Raw genomic sequence first — 17877 nt, 5'->3', positions numbered from 1 at the left:
CATTTACATTGCGCAAGATACGGCCCTTTCTGTACGCCCGCTCCTTATAGAGGCCCAACTCTAGAAAGCTAAAGGCTCCTTAAGATGCCGATTTTTTGATAAAGAGATGGATCGACGGGACATTGCATATCACGTTTAAATCTTCCGAAGGGCATGATCTAATCGGACGACTATTTTTGTAGTTGGGGCGTTTACATTAAGTCCTGCGGTCTAGGCTCAGCTACTTGGCTTTTAAGCCCCGATTTAATCAACGGGAGTATGGGGATCAGCTAGGAAGCTTAGTATCTAGGCGGAGACTACCTTCTATCACTTTATAACTGGCAACCCAGTATATATTTATGGTTCGTCCTGAACGAAGTCTCTGTTTGGAAATATTTTAAAACTAGTTGGTTAACTGCAGGGTCGCTTTACGCTAATAAATGCCAAGAATTAATCGGCGCCCATTACATGTTTAATATATTCATTGTTTTCGCTTATTTAATCACAATAACCATCAGTGAAGCCAAGGTGAAAAATTGTCCATAAAAATTATGCAGAAGCAAATTTTTCTCATGCAGCCAGCAAAAGCGCGTACAACATCACAATAACTGGAATTTTCGCGAAAATGCGCGCGAGAGCTCGCTCAGCCGTTAAGCGAGTATGAGTATAGCGAACCCCCTCAGCGTCGTCCCCCGGCCACTCAAACTTCAACTGCAAATACATACATATGCAATTACAAATGCATCACCCTTGAAGCAAAAAAAAAAAAACTCCAGCAGCGCGACGTTCTGAAGCTCCCCAATACAAACGCGCAGCGGTACTAAAACAAAAAGATACATCCACGCTTGTCGAAGGCGTTGTATGGAACTTAGTTAAGGCAAACAGCGACGGCGGGGGTAAAATGTATTCATTTGTTTTTTGCACTACAATTCACTCGCTCTATTATTTATGTAGATCACTCTGAAATGATTATTGACATAATTGCAAATTCCTAGGTGAGGAGTGGCAGGTGCAGCGACGTTCATTTGAAAGGGGCAACGTTAGTACATAATTTTATACTGAAATTTGTACGACGTGTGTTTGCTCTTATGAATTTTTCATCGTACACCTGCTCGAAGCTTTGAAGTTGTCGCGCAGTCGCTATGCACCAACATTTCTGGTAATTAAATATGTAAGTATATAGTCGTAATTTTGCTGTGTTGCTATATACCAGGTATTTGTAAAATGTTTTTGCTTATTTTTTTTTTTTTTTGCTACAGCGCAATTACGCGCTTAAATTACACTATCAATATTTTTAAGTGCAAGTTTGTTGCATATTTAAAGGCGCTGTAGCGTTAATATCGTATTTTAAATATATACTTCTTAATTATTTTATTAAAAGGGAAGACATGGCTACCATAGCCCGGAAAAACAAGTAGTACGAATAATGCTACCCTGCTTTAGGGAGGAGACCATTGTCTGCCGAAGAATGAGGAAGGATGCTTTGTTTCGTAGTATTGCCTCCAAGTTTTGCGAGAAGACCTCATGCTCTGCACCAGTTTTAAGCATGAAAGTATACATCAAGCTACATGGCTGACCCTCCATCGAGATACATGCAAACAGATCGACCACGTTGGGATAAACAGACGGCATGACATTACATCGACTAGGATCATGATCACTGTGACAACTAAAATATGCGCCCGACACTGCGCTGCTAAAAGCAAAAATTAAAAAGCGCAAGGACAGCTAGACGTAGAAAGGTAGCAATTGCAAAAGACTACCAATGACTTCGAAACTCAACTGTCACACCTGCTCTCTGAGACCGCAAGTCAGGCCGACGGAGCGTACAACTACCGGGGGGAAAAATTGGTTTCCGGCGGCCACGAAAACACAACTTGTACGATAAAGAATGCCGGGTTGCAATTGAGAGAAAGGATACAGCCTATTGGGAAACTTTACCCCGACAGGAAGAGTGTGCCAACGCTACCTCGAGGGAAGTGAAAACTCTTTTAAGAATGGAAAAAGTGGTGACAGAAAAGCGGTGTGAGTGGGTGGGAAGAGCTTGACCTGCTAGCCACCAGGAATAACGCCCCCAAATTTTGCCAATAAATCGGCGACAGACGGAAGGTTTTAGCGCCGGGCAAACCTTTGTGAGGACAAAGAACAGGGATCTGGCAACTGGAATTCCAGACAGTGCTTAGGTTAAGAAGGGAACACTTCTCTGTGCTCCTAAATGGAGACAGCAATGAAACGCTCAGGGTAGATGATTAACCCGAGCCCGCAATCAATGATGAATGAGATGAGAATGAGAATAAATATTCACCCAACTGGTTATGACGAAGTCAGATTAGCAAAACTCATATTAGAAAACTACAAGACCGCGGATGCTGATGGATTGCCCGCGAAGCTATTCAAATAGCGAGGAGTTGGTAAGGCGCTTGCATCAGCTTCTTGGCAAAATACGGTCGGACAAGTGGTCGCCCGACGATTGGAATCTAATTGTTCTTTGCTCAGTCCACAAGAAATGGAATCACACAAACTGCGGCAACTATAGCGGATAAGGTACTGTCAAGCGCATTGTACGAAAGATTGAAGCCCATCGTGAATCAGCTTATTAGATTCTATTAGTGCGGCTTCAGACCTAGTAAATCTGTCATTGATCACATTTTCCCAATGCTATTGGAAAAACCCCGAAAAAAAATTTTGGAAAAAGGCGGGCCAAAAAAAAATTTACACATCACCTATTCGTCGATTTTAAAGCCGCCTTCGACAATATCTACCTAACTTCTTATATTGGAAAAAAATTTTTTTTCACTGCATGTCTTTTGGCCATGCTATATATGTCAGATTTTCACTACAGTCGAAGCACATCATTCTCAAAATTTCGTACATTTTCTATTGCTACAACAACAACAACAATCAGACTGTTTCGAAACTTAAACTCGATTGTTTTGAGAGCATTGTTGGGTAGCGCAGCAACGTTCCAATGTGGTCACTTATAACCGCTCCCGAAATGGTCGAAATACTACCTTAATTGAAGTCTCGTTATTCCTACAAGAAGAAAAAGAAGAACGCCACTGCCACACTCCAAAGATTTATTTTTTAAAACATACAAAGCGATTTGAGACGATTTTGAAGCGCAAGGAAGGTGCGACACCAACATCCCTCAACAGAACGTTTGGAAAGTATTTTTGTTGTTATAATAAGGAAAATTCTACCAGCTGGTTAGGTATGTACGGTATGCCTTTCGTAAGATGTGAGTAAAATCCACAGCATCGAAGGTTTGAGAGGTCTAAAAATCGTTTCCATGGTAGAATGAGTTTATATCAACAGGGACCAGTAACAAAATAAAACCATTATCGTTGATACCCAGACCTACTGGATTCATAACCTGCGTAACCTTGGAGTAATAATTTTTACTGCTAAAACAACAACGGGCTTTGTCAGGAATTATGATTAGGTTGATACTTCTTTATTAATATTGTAACGATTCTTAAGAAACTCTTGACAGCTGCTGAACGCTGCCTGTATACTATCAGTTGTCTCGTTCGTCTATTTTCGAGGGTCTAGAGTTTTCACGAACAGCCTTCTCCAGTAGTTGCTTATATATAGCTTGTTTCTGTATCTCATATTGAATGTTTGCTTTCTATGCATATGCGGTGGACATCTCTCACTGCATCTCATATTCACTGTTGCCTTCAATGTATGCATATGTATTAGGCCGGGTCGATTTGTGGGGAGGCAAAAAAATCGCCCATTGCTCTGTGAAAATCATATTCTAGGGATTACAATAAGAAACTTTGCCGAAGGAACCATACCTCTAAAACGAATTCTGATGTCCCCCCTTTGGGTCGTAGGGGCAAGTTTTGAAAAATCCCACTTTGAAATGCCTATGTTTTTTCTTTTTGGAGTTTATTTTTCTCTTTAGTAATTTATTTAGTCAGAACATATATAAATGAAAAAATGAATTTAACTTAGTAATAGAAAAGTAATTTAAAAAAATTATTAGAAATTAGCGTTTTTACAACCCCCTTTTAAAACCAAGGCATCACTGTGACACAATTGCAGATCGTAAAATTGCTTGTGTTGTTTTTTTTAAGCCACCACAAGACACAGCATGTAGAATTGAAATTGCCCCTACCCAAAAGTTCGACGCAAAGCGGGGGACATCAGATTTCGTTTATCGTTCCTTCGGCAAAGTTTCTTATTTTGATCCCTAGAATACGATTTTCACAGAGCAATGAGCGATTTTTAAATCGACCCGCCCTAATGTATATGTAGCTGTTTTATAATTTATCTGCTTGCTTGCTGTTGTTGTTGCCCAGCATTTATAACTAACGGCATAGTGACGTATCGAAACTACTAATATTCGCCAAAATATTATAGACCCTAATTAAGAGATATGTTTCTATAGGACAAAATTTGGCGTAAATTGAGCATTTTGCCACCAGCTAAGTTTAGTCAAAACAAAGTTCAAAACAAAAAGAATAATCAATTACGACCAAACTTGTTGGGCATTTTTGTATGTGGAACCCACGGGGAGATAAAAATCTCATAAAGTGCGGACTGGCAGCAAATAAAATCTCCCATTGGGCATATTTAAAAAACATTGATCTCAGAAGCTACAAATAGCCACAAAACCTTCTGATTTCTCCCCCAATATGGCACAGTCGGTTATCAAATCAAACTAATGAACGCTGTCACAAAAACAATGACATATCATTAAGCTTATGCGTGAAACAACAACAAGACGAAAGATATAGTACAAAGGCGACAAAACAAAAGGATAATAATATGTAAAACAAAAGGGAAATCACCTATCCAAGTTAGCGGTATTGTTGTTGTTGTTGTAATAACACCAATCGTTTAGCCAATAATCATATTTATATTATATGCAATTAAGCGGCGGGGGTGTAAATGCGCTCCGAGCAGGTGGCGGCTAAGATTAAGGTTGATTAAGTTGTTGACTCTGTATGTAATTCCAAGGCGTTAAGACACCTCCTGAGAACGGGCGAGCCCCACAACAGATTGGTTGGCAGCAATGAAAATCAATGACCATTTATTAAGCTCTCATTACGCACAAATAATGACAGAGCCCCAGTATCAGACAAGAAAAACAAAAAAAGTCATACAAGAACAAACAACATATGCAACAATAAATACAGCAATCAGTCAAACTCCATGCAATGTGAGAATTTGTTAGCAGCAACTGCTGTGCAAAATACTGAATTGGAGTACTGGAATTGGAGTTGTGGTTGCTGCTTTTTGCATTGAATTACACAAACATCAACAAACATTTTTTCCAATATCTTGCAGATGTAGAGGCGTTGTAGATTGATTGTTGATGTTGCAAACGGCGGGTGGCATGCCTCTAAGCGCCAGGAGCATTTGCAACCAACAACAATGGCAAAAGCGTATAATTGAAAAATCTTTAAAGTGTTACAACAATGGAAAATAATCGTTTAGCAAGTTAAGAGGAAGATGCGCAAAATAAATATGCACGCATGCGCTCACCACCGGCAACGTAATCAATTTACAGATTGACGTTAAGTATTGTAACATAAGAGCCATATTAAAAACATCGGGACCCACCGCAAGAAAATAAATTGTTTTGAATTGATTTTCAATTTCTGGATTTTCTGAAAAGGAGACAAAAAGATTTGTAAAATTTTGACCAAATAATAACATTTGAAAATAGGAGTGAGGGTGGATGTGAAAATAAGAATAAAAATCCGAGTAGAAGTTAAACAAAAATTTAAATTCAATATGCAGTAATTGGTAGATTACATAAACAGGTTCTATATAATACGTAATTTCGTGGAAGTGGAAGCAGAAGTGAAAATGTGAATGAAACCAAAATTTTATTGTCAATGCCCCTGTAATTTGTTGAAAGTGTATCCAATATTTGGTATATACATAGATTCCATATATGAAGTAATTAAGATGGGTGATATAAATAGTGGAAGGGAGATTTAGAGGTTTACTCTGAATGAGAGTGGGAGTGTAAATGATAATGGGAGTGGGAGTAGAAGTGGTATTACGAGTGAGAGGGAGAATAACAATGAGAATGGAGTGGAGATAAAGGCGACAAGGAAAGGACAGGAACAAGAAGGAGAAAAGGAAGAAAAAGTAGTAAAGTTGTAGTTTATTCGATGATATAGAGAATGCTAAAGGGAAGAAAAGTCTACTTTTCAAATTTAGGGTAGGACAACGTCTGCCTGGTACGCTAGTACTTAAATAATAAAAATATAAAAGCAAAGGAAATGTTGTTTTGAGTAGCTTTTTACTAGTTTTGGAGTTCATGAAAAAGTGAAAAAAGTGCGGCAAAATTATGCGAAATATTAACATTTTTCCCAAGGTCGAAAAATTTAAGAAAATTTTTTAAAACTTAAATAAAAATGTTTTTCTGAGTAGCTGTTTAATAGTTCTGGAGTTTAATGAAAAATTTAACAAAACGTTTGAAATAAATAAATACTCTGGGGAGATTTAACAAAAAATTTAGGAAAATTAAAAAAATGGTTCAATTGTTCTAGAGCAAATGAAAAGGCAAACCAAAAGCTCTACAAAGCTCAAAATATTTCAAAAGTCCCAAAAGAAAACAAAAAAATTTTACACCCGTTTAAAAATTAAAAAACAAAATTTTGTTCTGTTAAGGAAAAAAAGCGCTTTCCAATGAAAACCGAAAAAATTTAACAATAAATTTAGAGAAGCTAAAAACAATTGGTTACGTTAACCACTTGTTCTTAGTAAAAATTTAATAGTTGTGAAAGTTGAAAAATTTGAAAAATTTTATTAAAAAAAAAATGTTGTTCTGAGTAATCAATTTATTCCACCGATAGATTTTACATCCTCGATTTCACTGAAATTGTAATACATTTTTTTTTCGAATACGGTTCATATAATTTTTTTTTCAGAACTCCTTGTCCCGGTCAATCCAAAAAAAATAAATTTTTGAAAATTTCGTGCCTACATACCACAAGTTACAACATATTAGACACTCATGGACAACATATTATACAACCAGGCATAATAGTATAGTAAAAGATACTTTTAACGCTTCCCTTTATCTGAGCGCAGTACTAACAATGTTGCGGTGGTCCTAGTGAAATCACGAAGCGGTTAAAACTCACCGATCACCTCGGCGTAACGCGAACACTAGGCATGTGTTGTGGAGCAGCAGCGAGATGAATGAATATGTGAGTCTCTCTTTTGACTTTACATTCTCAAAAAATCTTTTTGTCCAATAAGTGCAGTTTTCCAAGGCAGGTTGGAAGAAGACCATTTATATTACAAGAGCAACTGATTCCTCGAATATTTTCAGTAAAAACTGGAAGGAAAATAAAGGTTGTTTTCATACGAAAGTCGGACAGAAGGGGAAATAAGATGGCCAAGGATTTCAGGCGATTTTTTCATATATATAATTGGCCCTAATAACGAGCCGTGAGTTCTGCCTTATTTGGATTAGATTAACAGGGAAGAGAAGTGAGACTTGCGGTAAATAAGGACAAGACGAAGTACCTGCTGCCATCCAAGAAAGAATCTGCGCACTCGCGCCTTGGCTGTCACGTGCCTGTTAACGCATATACATTCGATGCTGTGATGGACTTCGTCTATCTGGGAGCCAGCATTAACAGCGAAAAAATGTCAGCTTAGAACGCAGATTAACTATTGCCAACAAGTAATGTCCTCTCTCGACGAACAAAAATCACGCTCATTATACCATACGGTGTCGAAAGATGATGATATGGATGGTTCTTGTAGTGTAAGGTATTCGGTGGCTTGATCATGATATGCGAGTGAACGACGACAATTCGGCCATTCCACACATTAGAGATATACGCCGCCGCCGCCGCCGCCGCCGATTTTGGTCGTTTTTTGCACGCCGCCGCCGAATGTCAAAAATATCGGCGCGTTGCTATATTTTCTACTCGTTTAAGACTGTCGAAGATTGGTCGGATATGGTCGAAAGTGGTATCAACTGATGCGCATCACTGCTAGTTATAAGAAACTAATTGCGAAATTTAACTCTTTCTAACTGTTCAAAAGTTTTTTAAAAAAACAGGCGCTTTCGATATCAGCTTAACAGGGACTTTGCATCACCAAGTCATTAAAACAAAACACTAAAAGAAAAGTTTACACCTATTAGAGTGGATCCGCCCCTTTGCGCTATCAAGGTGGAAGTCCCCCAGTTAGCTCAGGGCGAGATGTCGGCCCTTAACCCTTTTCCACCTTGATGCGGGCGGATGTTACAACCATCATTACACTTACTTCCATGCACGCCCCTCGCAGGAAGCCCCCCCAACCTAAGGTCATCCTCTCCCTCTTATTCGATCGGAGAGTCCAATAAAAGTTGCGTCATGGATACTGTTTTGCTTGTGGCTTTCCATTTTTGAAAATTTTTACTTTTTTCTCCTCAAGTTGTTAAAAAAAGCAAATTACCCAAAAAGGTGCCGAATTGAAAAAAAAAATTACATTGTGATTGGCTGAAAAAATAAGCAAAATCAGTGATGCAAAATCCTTTAGTAGGTTCTAGCGGCATAAGCACTCCTGTGAAAAATCACATGGGCTTACATTCAAACATCTGTTGTTTATTTGCGAAACTATACAAAGCGTATGAAACGTTAATTTTGATTTTCACACTTCATCCTTCAACACCCAAGTCTCCCGGTTTGACATTTCCTAAAGTTGGCGGCCCTATCCAAAACTAGTCCCTTGGAGTGAATCACATTGATTATAGCCTATCAACCAAGTTTAATATCACCAACACGTTACGGCTCCTTTTACAAATGTGAATACGTAGGCACATATATTTACCAGGTGAGGCTTTGTCCTTCGCAAGTACACTAAAAGTGGTGAAGCAAAAGCTTTCCCAAGGCAGTCGAACTAATGACCTTGTGTGCTACTACCCTAACGTAGTGGACAGTCGAACTAGTCTGAAAACTGAAGCTACGCGGTCATCCATAATGAGCTCTTATATTATAAGGCCGGAAAACAGCAGTTACCATATTTCAACTTAAAGTCGGTCGACTTTCATCCTAAAATATCGTTTTGATTTAACGAAGACTATTGAAATCAATGTTTTGAACACAAACGTCTGCAAACTTTGGTCTACATTTTAAAAATTTTATTCAGGGTCCTTGTAAAATTTTAATTATGTAGATGCGCCGAGGATTACACGATTTTCACCCATGAGTTACGCAAATGATATCCACTTAGACTGCTTATGATTTCGAGGGCGGCATCCTATAGCTTCTGTGCTGGCATGGTGAGGGTCAGGAGGCGTGGTAGCGACTGGTGGTCGGGATTACTACTGTTCGCACATCGGGAATTGTAGCTTCCAATCATCGGGAATTGTATCTCGATAAAACTGACCATTAATAGCAACCCTTAAGTCACCTTTGTGCGTGGCCGCCAAGGAGCCACAAATGATTTAGAGAAATTGTGTTCGGGACGATTATTTGGAATTCACCCCAGGTGAAACTACGCTTTGCACGAGATATACAGACAAAAGTGTGACCATTTTATATATCTCTATTTGTTTTCAGCAGACGCAGCAGTACCAACTCTGGAGTAAGTGAACGAGGGACAATCCCTCCGCAAGAGCTACTCTTGAAACTTTTTGAACGATCTGCGAGATTTTGAGGCAAAACGCCCGGATCTTTCCGAAATGGCCAAAACGTTGATTTTCTTAAATACATACACACAAAACGATTCTTAAATATTTTTTTTTTAAATAGAAAAAATCAAGCTTTTTAAAGTAAGAACACCGGCGTACGCCGGAGCGCCGCCGATAAAGTGATCGGCGTAAACATCTACCACACATGACCTCCCTTGTTGCTCCCGATTGGCGTCAGTTTTCGCCATGGCTAGCTTTTTCGAAATGGCAGAGACATTTTGATATTCCACTCAGCAGTCGATATACATAAAGTTCTAAACAAATGCTTTCCATGATTACATACGAAGTATGTACAGTGCATAAAGAAGAAAATATGCAAAGAAGGCAATTGGGATAAGGTTTACAACAACTAAGGCATGACGTGGCTGAATGCGTTTATAACACTTCAACCATCGTAGGAGTTCGGGTTCAAATCCCACTCCCGGGAGAAAACGCTTTGAAGAGATTTACAAGGTATAATCGAAACAGCTGTCGCCTTTTCCGTCCTGATGCCACGTTGTTTAAATATTTCTCACCTTTTAAAAAATGCTTTCCGTCAACCTTTATATACAGCTTGAAACGAAATCGAAAAAAAATCCCATACAAATTTACCCACACTAATGTAGGTATCTAAATTACTTAAGTATACCCATTGTTAAAGATGACAACAGACATTTGATTTTTACCACAATCATATATCGCGCAAAATTTCTGCATACACAAATATATTACAAAACTGACAAATGACAATCCCAGAAAATCTAGACATTTTTGCTCATTAAGCCAATAGCTTTTCATACACTACTTAATTAAATATGCGTTTTTGGGTTGTCAAATTTTTTTGCGCCTTTTTCAATTATATTTCATTTTTAATACATATTTATTCGTATTAATTATTATCTTTGTTTGACTTACCTTTTGCCGTTTCGTCGCCTACGCTTTGTCGCGTAGACGGTGCCCAGTTGGCTCATCGCTAACGCCGCGGAATTCGTTATGGTCGCCGTTTTGACTACGTTTTTGTTGTGATGCTGTTAATCCAAAGCGCCCCTCTTGGTTAGGGCGCGCCTACACCTGGATGCTGCTTTGCCCGTAAAAAGACGAGGTGCAAATAACAAAAACTAACACTACACTCAGATTTTGCTTCTACACTTCACTTTGACAATTGGCAACGGTGCCTGGTGTGTTTGAGCAGATTTATTTATTTATTTGTTTGATTGTTTGTTTCAAAGGTAGCCTCAACTCCTTGCACTTTGGTGCTTCTCAGGCTACCTTTTTTCAGTTCGCTGCTGTGTCGTATTGATTATTTGGATTTTTGTTATTTAATGCTTTTTAGATTTTTTTCTTTTGATATCGACGTTTGCAATCTTTCTCAAACAAACTCCGTAAAGGGCATTTTTTACTTGTTTTTATTAAGCATTTTTTTTTTTTTTTTTTGTTTGATTCACACAATTACTTATTGGCTGCGATTTATTGATTTTATTTTTTGGATTTCAGTATTTAATTACAGATTTCGAATTTTTTTTTCTGTTTATGTTAAGTTTTGCAAAAAGACTGTTTTTCGCATTGTTGTTATCAGTATTTAAATATTGTCCGATTCAAATTAATTTTGTATGCTTAAACTATTTTATGAAAAAAAAATCGAATCGTCTTATTCAAAGTTTTATTAATGCTGCTATGTTAGACCGTTCGTTAGTATCTATATGAACTTTTTTTAGGACATTTGGGTAAAATATGTAAATAAATTATAGAGAACGAAATACACTCCTTGAATTATTGTCGCATTGACATTTTAATGCACCACTGTCAAGAGGTTTCCATATAATTTGGATATCACGGCTACATATATAAAGGTTTGGCGGATTGGTGTGCAGCGCAGTTGCGAAATGCAAAATACAGCAAAAGCATTTACTAAATTAATTTTTTAAGCCTCATATAATGCAATTAAAATAGATTCAATATCACTTCAAAACAAAGACTGACAGCACTCATGAAAAAAGGTGGCGTGTATTTTCAAACCGCCCCACCTTACCATAAGTACTTCCGCTCTATGAACCCGAATATGAGATCCTTAAAGCTCCACAACCTCCAAAAATTCAAGTACATCGTTAAAAACAACATACGAATCGAAATTCAATCTAAATTTTGTACAGCTTCGATCGAGATTACAAATTTTTTATTTTTAAACGGTTATATTTAGGTTGACTTGACAGAGGCTGGCTCCTTGGATGGCTGGCACGAATTTTGTAATTGAAATGTAACTAACTTCCCGATAAGCTACAAGCTTGAAACTTGGAATATAGTTCAGAACCCGATGACAATGCAATAATAAGAAAAAATTGCCGCTAGGTGGCGCAAGGGTCGAGATATTCACAAAAATCGTATTTTTGGTCCGATTTGGCTCATATTTGGAACAGATAATACATACAAGAATAGAAAGCGACCTATGGAAAAAATCGCCGCTAGGTGGCGCGAAGATCGAGATATTTAAAAAAGTCGTATTTGTGGTCCGATTTGGTCCATATTTGGAACACATAATACATACATGAAAAGAAAGCGACCTATGGTGTCCGATTTGGCTCATATTTAGAAAAAATATTACATACAGTCCGGTAGAAATGGCATCAAAATATCTTGGAGTTGGAGGAGGGACAAGCATACGTGGCGCAGAGTCGAGTAAAGTCTTTGGAAGGATTATGTATTGAGGAATTAGATTGTAACAAATTGTCAGGACAGTCCTTGCAGTAATGAGTCACTAAATGAACAATAGATACCGTTTACCCAAAAAAATTTTTTAAATTATTTTATTTAAATTAATGTAAAAAAGATTTTTGCATAACATTAGCAAAGTTTAATTTAATTTTTAGAAAAAGTTCAGGACATTACAAATTTGCAAAAAATACTGCTCAGCGCTATAAATAAAAGCTCATTCAAAAAATTTAAAAGCTTTTGATTGAAGCGTATAGTTTTCGTTTTAAATTCGCAATTAGTATGAAATTTTGTTAATGACAAAGTTTAGAGAAAACACTAATATTTGACCTTGATAGAGGGTAAATATTTTATTTACCCAAGGAAATGTAGTTTTAGTGAGACCACTTTTAAAATTTTGTCCTTTCTTTATTTCATTTATTGCAAACATTTTCGTACAGCAAGATCTAAGATCTTTTATTTTCCCCAAATTGCGAAAGAATTTGGCCGACAAGCGAAGTTTTGAGCCAAATCTCCCGAACTATTCGCTCTTTCCTCATGATTCGTGTTTCTAAAATAAGGAAATTTTTTCACTAATATGCATTATTTTCACATTTTTTGTTATCTACTTGTTGCTCAACCGAGCAAAGATATTTACAAAAGGACCCGAAAATAAAGGAAGCTGGAAAAATAATAGCCATGATCCAATGAGTTTTCTAGCTCCGAATTATGATCAATTCTCACAGGAATGCTCTGGATCATTGGGTGAGTTGAGAAGCAGAGGTCGTGGTTTTTTTGTAAATATGACTTGTGATAGAAAGATGTCGCCGTTGTGTTTCATTTAATTGTAATTGCTAAAGGCCATGCAGCGACATCTATTTTTGAAAAAGTAGATTTATTAAAGGTAGCGTTGCCAAACTAAAGAGAACAAATTAACAAATTACCATCTCAGCTTAAGCGGCAGAAGTGACAGGGTTAAACTCTAGTCAATTTTGACAAACATTACTTAATGCCCATATTACGAAAATCTTTTAGAAAATTCAACTTAAATATTGTACAGACATAAACTTTGTTACTTTGGGAAATATAGCATTTAGGACACCTTATTTGCAGTAATTAAAAGAAAATGTTTGCTTATATTCAAATATTTAGTAATTTTTTTACATTTATCCGTAATATGGATACAAAAATTGACGGTATAGTTAATTAGTTATTTTATTTATTATATTACAACAAAGTATTACAAAAGTAGACTTGTAAGACTATACTTTAAAATAGTAAATAATGGATCTTAGACAATAACATTAATTGTTGTGTGTCTAGATAGCACATATAGTTAAAAACAATAGTTTAAGCGAATTCTGTTACAATAAGTTCCCTATATTTAACGCAACTACTTATATAAGAGCGTAGCGAGTGATAGTTACCACCACTAAGAATAGTTAAAACCTTTTGCAGTTCCAAAACTTTCTCACCAAAACATTGAAACCGGATATCTTTGTAAATAGGGCATATCCCAATAAAATTAAAGGTGTCTTCAGCAGTACATAAGTTGCAAACCGAGCAGTTTACAGAAGTGACATTTTTAAAAGCTCTTTCATTAAGGTTTAACAAGCCACCCCTAGCGCGAAAGATCAGACTTATGGCGTCTGGCCGAAAACTCATCGGAGAAGAAAGTAGCGTCCATAGGAATCAAGTACGGGTAAAGATCTTGTGACCTAGATTGCAGTGCACTCTCGGTGTAGCTAGCAAACTCTTTTTGCAGCAGCCTCTATAGTACTACAGAAATTCGCAGTTTTAGCGCTGCAGACGAGAAATCACGCTGAGGATCCATATCAACATTTATATAAACATTTTTCCAGTTTTTCACCCAGTACAGCGTCAGCAACTTTTACACCACAGGGGAGAATGTCACTTAAGTCATTAATATATAAAGAGAACAGAGCTGGACTTAGCATGCACCCTTGCCGTACACCCTGTTTAACAGAAAATGGTTCCAAAAGCACTCCATCCATCCAAACCTGACTAGTTGTATCTTCATAAATTAAGCGAAGTACCTCAATAATGTGACTAGATAGACCGAGCTGGGCAAGCTTGTAGAAAAGCAAATTCCGTGGAACTGTGTCAAAAGCACATGAAAAATCGACAAAGAAAGCTAAAGTTTTCTTTTTCGCACTAAAGTTCAAGTGCACAATACTGGTCAGGTTGAACATATTATCAATTGTTGAATAATTTTTGCGGAAGCCCGCCTGAAACTCGGTAATAACATTATTGCAATCGAGCCAAGCGTTAATGCGACTCAGAAGCAAAGCAGCGAAAATCTTATATGTATATGGTGTCAAGCAGTGATAGTTCCCTTTAGTTGGAAGGGAGGTCAGGGTCGCTTTTTTTGAAGAGGGCGATAACAATTGCGCTGCGGAAACATTGCGGAATCTGTTTCTTAAGAAATATTGCATTGAACAAAGCCAGCAATTCTGTTAAGAGACACTGCGGAGCGTACTTGTAAAATTCATAAGAAATTCGATCTTGACCCGGAGCTTTGTAGTCTTTAAGACTTTTCAATACAAGATGTAACTCGCGGAGCTCAAGGTATTGAAGATATATGGCAATGCAACTCGGCTCTTCCTGCTGTTCTTCATTTACTGCTTTCCACTCAATTCGCTAGATAACCTCAATTTAAGCTGCCAAACTATACAGTAAATATTGGATATCGCCCTAATACATTCTTATATAAAATATGATTAATAATTTTAAAATTTGTGATTTTATATTATACATTAATTTTATTTCATTATTTTCTATATTTTATTTTACATTAATTTATATTTACTTTATATTTATATTTATTTGAATTTGTGGCACCTTACCTTGTTTTTGTTATCATAAATTAATTTATTCGGCTTGAAATTGTTTTTTTACGACAGAGGAAAGCAAGGAATTTCATTTCAAACAAAAATAAGAATTCTTATATTACCATAGAGGCACTTGAGGAGAACTTTGATGATTTCAAAGTTTCAGAAACTTACTATCCATCACGAAAATTATTAAGTCAAAAATATACTAAAAATATCTAGAAACAAGTTCATATCATTGGCTTATATTCAATACCCTCCATCAGCTATTTTAAAGAAAATGAGTTTAAGATGGTAAAATGATCTTCAACTCGCCTTTCGTATATGAAACTAATGCCAGCTTTAAAACTTAGCTTAACTGGTATTAATTCTCATTTTGAAAATTTCACTATCAAGAAAAAAATTTTATTTTTTTTTCGAAAGCAAAACCCCCCATCAGCATACATTTTCATACTCTGCTATATTTAAGCTTATAAAATTATAGCTTTAATCGCATAACGTTGAGATGCAATGGTATAATACGGTCGAGATAGACATAAACTTCCGTATATCAATATTATCAGTGTTCAAAAATATTTTGATTGCATCAGGTCCGTCTGTCCGTCCGTTGTGGCAGGCACTGCCCTCAAGTTGCCTGATGAAACCAGGCTATACCTGTTTTTGTTTTTTTGTTTTTTTTTAATTCATACATACTTTTTTTTTTGTCCTAATTCTTATTTATGTGTTATTTATAATTTTTTTGTTACCGTGTCTTTGAGAGGCAGTGGCTTCTTAAGCGCCGAGATCTAAAACCGCTCAACTACAGAGAAACTCATCAGCTGAGAAATATAGATTCACAAAATACAATAGATTAAAAGTATAAATATCATTTTTTAATTATTAAGAGAAGATAGAACCGTCTCTTGTATGGCAAAGAGCGAGTCCGAAACATCAATTATTCTCGAGTGAGAGTTATAATCTTCACACAAACATAGAAATAAAGTTTTCGTTTGCTTTCTGGTGTTGGGCAGAGGGATCTCCATTTGGGCGCTCGCCACTGTTATCTTGAGATCTTGTTGAAAGTAAGTTTAGATATTTTACTGAACATAGTGAAAATAGTGCAGTAAAAGCGCTAGGAATTTCTCTCCCTGGCTTCCAAGCAATACTTTGATCTTCTATGAGCTTTGTTGGACTATTAGGTGATTGACCAGGATATCTCTGAGAGAGCTCGCAGGAAATTCTCACATCCGAAGGTTACTTACGATACCGAAGGACATTAAAGTGCTTTAGAAAGCGTTTTTTCTAGGCTAGATTGCCCCTCGGAAGTGGTTTAATAAACACTTCGAGAGTGTTTCTGCAATGTAAGCTTTCTCATAAAAAATTAACCTTCCTTGCAGGTGCAAGAGTTGTACAAATTTAGAGTCAGTTCGGTTTAAATCAACGATTGCCCTGCCCTGCCTATTCGATTGTAGTAAAATTTTATTGCTAATTTTGTAATTGTAAAATTATAACCTACAATCAATTCACCTTCCAATATTGCAACCAATTTTCATTGCTTTTTTGTGATTTCAAAAATTACAATCTGCAATCAACTTGTTTGTAAACATTTGAATTGCAGCCAACCTGATTGCAATGAATTTAGAGACGCCATAAAATGCTATCATTGCAATCATCAAATATGCAATCATTTGTTGTTTTGTATGAATATGCATAGTTCCGATTAAGACAGTTTGAAATACACTTTCTAAGCGTTTCCTTGTTCATATTGCAAAACTTTTACTACTGAAGGCCAATGGCTGTTTAAAACAAAGTGTGTGCAATCAATAATTGTAGCTGAGACATGCTTGCAATTAGTGATTGCAGGAGAAAAAGTGATTACAATCATACATACGTACAAATGATTCCAGGTTGTAATTTTTTATACAGTCAATGATTGTACAATCAACGACTGTAAGCAAAATTTGATTGCAATCAAATAGTCAGACGTGATTGTAGATTTAAATTGTTTAAATTATAAAAATAAAATCACGCATGAAATCGAATGTGATTGCAAAATATCATAGATTTTGTGATTGCTATCAAATTCAATTGCAATGATTTACAACTCTGGGAGATGGCATTCGAAGTCGGCATAGAACTTTTGAGAATTCGTTCCAAATTCTGATTATGCTACTTTTGAAAATCACAACAAATTTGATTTAATCACAACTGCTGCCTAAATCGCGGAATGTCAATTTTCACTAACACTCAGTGTTCTATGATAATTGCTTACAAATTATTTATTGCCCTTTAATATTTTTGTTTTTATTGTTAGCATTAGGTTCATTTTGCACCTACACACACATTTACATAATTCGGGCAACACATGCACAAATTCAAATTTGTAAAACAATACAATAACAGACGACTGATGATTGCGTTTAGAGTGCACATTTGGACACAAATTTATTGTGAATGTTGTTGTTGCTGTTGTTTTCATTTGTGTTATCGTTGTTGTTGCCACAGTTGCAACATATGGCGTGGCGCCTAGGCGCTTAAATGCGTGTTCGCACTTTTTTGCAAAAATTTTTACTTCACGATTTGTTTTTATCTCGAACTTTATATTGCTCTAGTTGCTTTCATTATTTTATTGTTGTGGTTGTAGCCATTGAACCACAATTTTTTATTTATATTTTTTATAATTAAGTCATGACTAATTTTTGTTGTTGCTTTTGTATCTATATATAGACAGATAGATATATTTCG

At 36.4% G+C, this 17877-nt stretch overlaps 1 protein-coding gene across 1 annotated transcript in view; it reads right to left on the bottom strand.

The window, feature by feature from the left end:
* The window catches only part of ss (spineless), a 268611-nt gene extending 257861 nt beyond the window's left edge, over nucleotides 1-10750 (bottom strand). The window contains exon 1 of the mRNA XM_067759847.1: nucleotides 10532-10750. Coding sequence (XP_067615948.1) covers nucleotides 10532-10587 — 56 coding nt within the window. The 5' untranslated portion in view covers nucleotides 10588-10750. The remainder of the gene's footprint in view (nucleotides 1-10531) is intronic.
* Between the last annotated feature and the right edge of the window lie 7127 nt (nucleotides 10751-17877).

The sequence above is a fragment of the Eurosta solidaginis genome, chromosome 1 (assembly GCF_040869045.1).
Source record: "Eurosta solidaginis isolate ZX-2024a chromosome 1, ASM4086904v1, whole genome shotgun sequence".
NCBI lineage: Eukaryota > Metazoa > Arthropoda > Insecta > Diptera > Tephritidae > Eurosta > Eurosta solidaginis.
The sequence above is the reverse complement of the archived record's forward strand: the minus strand, read 5'-3'. Positions and strand labels throughout refer to the sequence as shown.